General features: G+C 31.4%; 1 protein-coding gene across 1 annotated transcript; it reads left to right on the forward strand.

Annotated features, from left to right (window-relative positions):
- Window positions 1-2,975: 2,975 nt before the first annotated feature.
- LOC108775614 (uncharacterized) lies at window positions 2,976-5,992 on the forward strand. Its single transcript, XM_018542034.1, has 2 exons — window positions 2,976-3,650; window positions 3,943-5,992. Exons 1-2 carry the CDS (start codon window positions 2,976-2,978, stop codon window positions 5,872-5,874), a joined length of 2,607 nt encoding a protein of 868 aa, XP_018397536.1. The 3' UTR covers window positions 5,875-5,992.
- Window positions 5,993-6,524: the final 532 nt, after the last annotated feature.

A 6,524-nucleotide genomic window follows, 5' to 3' on the forward strand; every position in this document is an offset into this window, starting at 1 on the left:
CATAAATATACTACTTTATTTATTCCCTATTGGTGCTACCTAAGTATTTTTTGTTAAGAATTTTAAAGCATTAATTGTATTATTTGTATTTAAATTTAATTTTTATTAAAGTTTCTTAATCTTGTAATATTTTTATAAATTTTATATATTCTTAATATATTAATTTTTATATTTTCAATCTATTTATAATACTTACTTAATTGTTGTTTTTATTTTATGAAAGACATATTGCAACGTTTTTTTTACATAAAAGTTTTTATAGAAAATATTTAATAATGTTAATATAAGTTAAATAATAATAAAAATAAAAATTGTAATTGATTCTACTTTAATTTTTACGAATTTATTAATTTTTACAGTTTATAAATTTAAAGAAATTTGCGGGAATGGATGATAAATGTCGGACCAATCACAAACCGGGGAGAAGGTGGCCAGACTCTTAGGGTCTACGCACAATAGGAGAAATATTAGGAATAGATATTAAATATAAGAATTTTAACCTGTCAGAAAGCGCACATTCCACAATACACAGTTCTGATAGGTTAATATTCTTATATTTAATATCTGTTCCTAATATTCCTCCTATTGTGCGCAGACCCTTATTAGAGGGTCACTAGACCAATGTAGAATGGGCTTAATGCTGGATTCTCACTGCATCCGATTTTCGTCGTACGAAGACTCTGCAACCAATCAGGAAACAAAATTTTGCTTCGTATCGATGATACGATTTTTCTGATAGGTTGCAGAGTCGCGTACGACGAAAATCGGATGCAGTGTGAATCCAGCAACAGAGTGTATTCCGAACCGGGTTAGTTTAGCTTATTTTTTGTCCTAGATGTTGGAAGCTAAACTAACCCGGTTCGGAATACATCCTGAGCGCTCGCTGTTATTGGTGTATTCTTTTAGATCATCCAATCAAATTTTAAATCTAGAAGAATACACCAATAACAGAGAGCGCTCGCTCAACTGTTGAGTCTGCTGAACGTAGCCAATGCAAGCGAATAGCGATAGCGATAAGTTTCAACTTATCAAAAATGTGTATTCCGGTGTATTCGATTTCTGATAAAGCCCTAAACACAATGCGAGGGAATAGCGATATATATAGCGATAAGTTTCAACTTATCAGAAATCGAATACACCGGAATACGCATTTTTGATAGATTGAAAATTATCGCTATCGCTATTCCCTCGCATTGTGTTTAGGGCTTTAGTTGAAACTTATCGCTATTCCCTTCGGTTTGCGAGGCAGAGCGACGCTTATTTCTACCAGATTCTTTTGTTTCGTGCAAAAACGCTATTCTGTATAATTACCAAACAATTTTAAAATTGACGCATTTGGATTGGCTGACGCAACAAGTTGCGACCTATGATGCCTATGGGCGCATTCAGCAGAAAAAAGCGCTACGAGAGCGCTCGCTGTTATTGGTATATTCTTCCAGATTTAAAATTCTGATTGGATGATCTAGAAGAATACACCAATAACAGCGAGCGCTCTCGTAGCGCTCTTTTCTGCTAAATGAGCCCAATGATACGTTGTAGATTGGGCCTTAAGTTTATTATTACGGTTTTCCTTCCTCCTCCATCCTCCATTTCACATTTCACAGCACAGCATTATACATCGTTATACACTAGAGATAGAGAATACGCAAGAAGTGTTTGGAATAATCGGAACAAAGCTAACCGGATTGTATTAGCTCTTAGTGTAGTGATTCATTCCTGATTTTGTAGTTGTTCTTGTGTAAAATTTCGAAAGGATCAGGTCGCATGAATTATCGGTGACACCTAAAACGCATTAGCAGCAGTGGAACATTTTCAGAGTGTGAATCTCGGCTTCTCATATTGTAATACTCGCAGTCACGTTGCAAGTTTATTACCAGAAGCTCGTCTCTACCATCTGCAAAATCATAAGGTGGTAGGTATCTTTTATTAAATGCAAGAGATATATTTTGTATCTTATGTGTGCTATCGCAAATGCTCTCTGTTTTTTTTTTTCTTTTTCTATCAGTAACCTCCTGTTGCTCACATGCGCGCGCATATTAGAGAATGATTTACTTTTGGCAGATAGAACATTCTATTTCTTCTTCATCTCGTATTGTTTAAAGTTTAAAGTATCATTTTATAATTTTTATTACATTCCTATGTTACAACTTAAATCATTAATTGCATGTTGATTTAAATGTACTTGGTTATTTTTATAAATTATAAATTATTTTTATGACAGTTGTATAAAAAATGGTTTGAATAAAAGTTATTTTGTATAAGATCAACTATGTGGTAACTTAAACAAGAGTTGAAAATTTTTGTTTAATGCCTTTAGAAAAATTTTATTTTTCTTTATGGAATATAAAATATTTATTTTATTACATTTTGTCATATAATACTGTAAGATCAGCTTGTTACTTAGGTAATGATTCAAACCATACAAAACTTTGTTGTTTTAAATTTATTTCACTCTGTAAATTTAAAGTCTCTTATATTAGTGTACTTAGTCTACTAAAGTTGTTTAAGATATTATTAAACATATTAAAATTATTTAAGTTAAAAATATATAGAAAGTTTATACCTTATTCTTTAAACAACTTCTTTTTGTTATAGGAATCTTTGAGAAGAAAAGTACAATTGGAGGTACAATTCTCTTGAAAAGACATCACATAGTAAACATTTTGTGAAATAGTTACACATTCCTATATAAAAGCGTGTGTATATATATTTTTATGTATGCATTTTTGTATATGTATGACACAATCATATTCCATATATAATAACCAAGATAATTATATTCAAGTATACTGATGTTAACAAAGATGAATGAAGTATACAACAATAGAAAAGATAGTGCCTTAAGTCCAAAATTAAAAAACGTGATTATAAATTCATCGTCAACAAGTGAAAACAAGTTCTTTTCATATAAATTTAAATTACCCGGTGCATCGAACAAACATCAACGAAAAAATAAATATCTATTTCAGTACAAAATGGCTAAACCCTTTATTGTAGATGGTACAGATTGTACTTGGCATTCTCCAAATAAGAGATCAGACTATTATTATATGACACTTAGAATGTTATCTAGGTCAGGTAAAATAATGAATGCACTCAGTTCCACTCATGGTTCCTTCCGTCGGGACACTGTAGGAATAAGAAAATCATTGAACTTCGACTCGAGTCCAAGTCCAAAAGAGAACAGCAGTAATGATGATAATTCTACTAGTTCAATCAACACTAATACATCATCATCTATATTAAATTTAAGTTCAGTTGAATCTATTGACAGTAACGCCCCAATGACATCCGTGGAGTCCATCGATGAAAATCAGAATCAAACGCCTCAACAAAATCGGAAATCGAGCTATAGAATTGATATAAAAAATAATACATGCATACAATCAAGAACATTACATTTAATGTCATTGGTCAAGGAACAATGGGAAGCAACGAACAAAAATACTAATTGTGGATCTTTACGTCCCTCTTGCTCATTCAATCTATTTACTGGATCAAAAGGACCCCATCATATTGTAACTGCGAGTACACCCAGGAATCTATCTCAGGAATTTAATCAAGCACTAGACGATAGGCCACATACACCTGAAAATATAATAAATGTAATTCCAGAAAGTATAAGCTCTATTAAGAAGAGTCACAAGAAGGTATATATATTTATATTTATTGTTTTGTCATTGCTATCTTATTTTTTATTATTTCTTACAAATCTTTGTTATAATTCTACACATTTGACTATCATCTTATTAAAGTAATTCTATGTATACATATGCATGCGTGCGTGCGTGTGTCTGGTATATATTATATAATATAAACAGAAACAGATAGAATCATAGATAAAAACAGATACATTTTCTCAAAATTAATTACAAATTTTAGAAAAATATATATTTATTTTTTATTAATTTTGTTGACATATTGACGTTTCTGTTTTAACAGGAAAAATTATATTCTCATGAGGTACAATCGTCTACTCAGCAGATGGATACTTCTGTAAAAACCAGTAATTTACATTCAAGAACAACTATGGAATCACCGGAAATAGATATGATTGCTACAAGTAGTTGCTATGTCGCTTCGAAAAATGAATCTCAGAAGAAAAATAGAAGTACTAAGAGAACACTTATTTATGATGATGAACGTTGCACTGAATCAGATTTTAATCATAGTGTACAGCAGAAAACCACATCGACAAGAAATGCTTTGTTGGAAAGTGGATTGGATCATATAGAAAGTGATATGCTACAGCAAGGTATTAATTCCATCGATGGGGATTGTGAAGAAGATAATGTTTGCAATGAAGAAGTAAGTCAGTCGTTGCAAAACGAATCGTCAGGTATTTGTAATATTAATGTGATCAGTGAGAATAGAATGGTATCTCCAGAATCTAGTTCAAGTATTTCTCAAAATGCTAATCGTGTAGTTACACCTGAAAACAACTTAAATATATTAAAGCAAGTATTGACAGAATCGATTAAGAAATCGCACAAAAAGATAAAACATGAAAATAGGAAAATGTTATTTAAAACCCCCAGTAAGGATCTCTATAAAAAAATAGGATTAACAAAATCTGATATATCACTCGAAGGTGTTTATAATATTGATGAAAATATTGAAAGTCAGGCATCTGATGCAATTCATACCTCAGGTCCACAGAATTCCGAATTTGATCGACCGAGCACACCCGAAAATGTAAATTCAAGTAGACTTTTGTTGCTTGATTTTAATTCAGTTAAAAAATCACATAAGAAAGACAAATGTAGCAAAAAAGCTTCTAGTTTTGTTGAATGCCATGATTACAAATATTACAAGAAAAACAGTGATTCATTACAAAGTAAATATGAAGAAAAAATTTATACAACCTTACATAAGACTAAACCTCTTGAATTAGAAGAATCTCCTGGCGTACCACCTAAAAAGAAATTAGTAAATACATTTTTGCAAAGTAGTACACCCAAATTACCAAGTGACTCGAAGTCTTCAGAATGTAAAGATATAAACGACGAATTTCAGATTTTTACTCCCATTAAAAAACGGCGAATTCCGATCGATGTTATAAATTATGTTTGTGCGGTCGATTATGGTTATGCGTCACAAGAAGCAGATGAACCTGTACAAACAACAGCGAAGGAAATTGATTGTTCCAGATGCGTGACGCCAGTAGCATGTTTTAAATTGAAAGAACATGAAGATCTTGCATCGGGACGCGATAACGCTAAAAGATCTGAGACTGATAAAAGCGTTTTGAAAGTAGCAGATACTGCAAATCTAAAAGACAAGAATGGTAGATCAACTCCGACAAATATGTCGACGACGGAGTTATTTTGCAATGTAGACTCGATTAAAAAATCACATAAGAAAGACAAGCATAACCGTAGCAACAGGCTAATTTTAAAGAAAAAACAACTGTGTATCGAAAAGAGTGAGCATGTTAATTTTGAAAATAATGATAAGATGTTGGAAAAACCTACTAGTTGGTCTTTAAAGTATCATTTCGACAAAAATTGTACCGAAAAAGAGATGCGTGAAAAGGAGAAGAACAAAAGTTATGAAGAGATTGCTTATGATGATCCCGATAATCCTCAACCATCTACAAGTCGAGGAGCAGTTAATATGAAAGATGTAAAAAATATCACAAAATCCAAGTTTCTGGATACAACGCCTCCAAATAGCTTAAGCGCAATAAATTTAATGAAATTAGTGCAAACGACGTCTATTAAAAAGTCTCATAAAAAGGTACGTGACATTAATGCACAAACTAAGTATATTTTGATGAACCAGGAACATGAATTATCTGACGATGGATCGATATTCGACGAAGAGGAAAGATTGAATTTTCAAAATGACAGTATCACCCAAGATGATATGTAATAGATAGATTAAAATAAAAGTCTAGATGTTTTCGCGATGAGAAAACAAACATAGTGCACAAGATGCCTTAGTAACAGATGTAATATTTAACAATGACTTTTCCTGATGGAGAGACAATTTCCACATCAATATTCTTCATTTTTCAATTATCAGTATTGTCTTTCATGTAAATTCCGAGTTGGAAATTAAGACTTAGGATTATATCTTTATTTTTTTCCGCATAGTTTAATTCATGAAATATCATACTTGTTTCTAACACAGAGATTACTGAAATCTTGTTGATATATAATGGTTTTGTAAAAAAAAAAAAAACTAATACTAATATTAATAAATATTATAATTAAAATTGTGATCATGTTCATATTCTTTGTATACACTGCTTATTTTAGAAGGCTAACTAATCAAAAGACATAAATGGTATCTGATTATTTTAAAATTCTGCTGAGGGGTACCTATCATGGAACAAAGTCGGAATGGATTCTGTTCGAAATTATTCAATTATTCCCTAGATTTCCATTGTGTGCTTTTTAGGGAAAACGAAATAATTCCGATCGGAATCCATTCCGATTTTGTTCCATGATAAGTATGCTGTCTAGCTAAATCAATTGAATGAACAAATGAAATGTTTGTAAGAATGAATTTGAAAACAA

The sequence above is a fragment of the Cyphomyrmex costatus genome, unplaced genomic scaffold (genome assembly GCF_001594065.2).
Source record: "Cyphomyrmex costatus isolate MS0001 unplaced genomic scaffold, Ccosl1.0 scaffold1081, whole genome shotgun sequence".
Taxonomy (NCBI): domain Eukaryota; kingdom Metazoa; phylum Arthropoda; class Insecta; order Hymenoptera; family Formicidae; genus Cyphomyrmex; species Cyphomyrmex costatus.

Bases quoted from the DNA above. Each gene is read 5' to 3' on its own strand.
- LOC108775614 (XM_018542034.1), top strand. From the start codon at position 2,976: ATGGCTAAACCCTTTATTGTAGATGGTACAGATTGTACTTGGCATTCT. The intron at 3,651-3,942 runs GTATATATATTT...CTGTTTTAACAG, and splicing joins TTAAGAAGAGTCACAAGAAG to GAAAAATTATATTCTCATGA.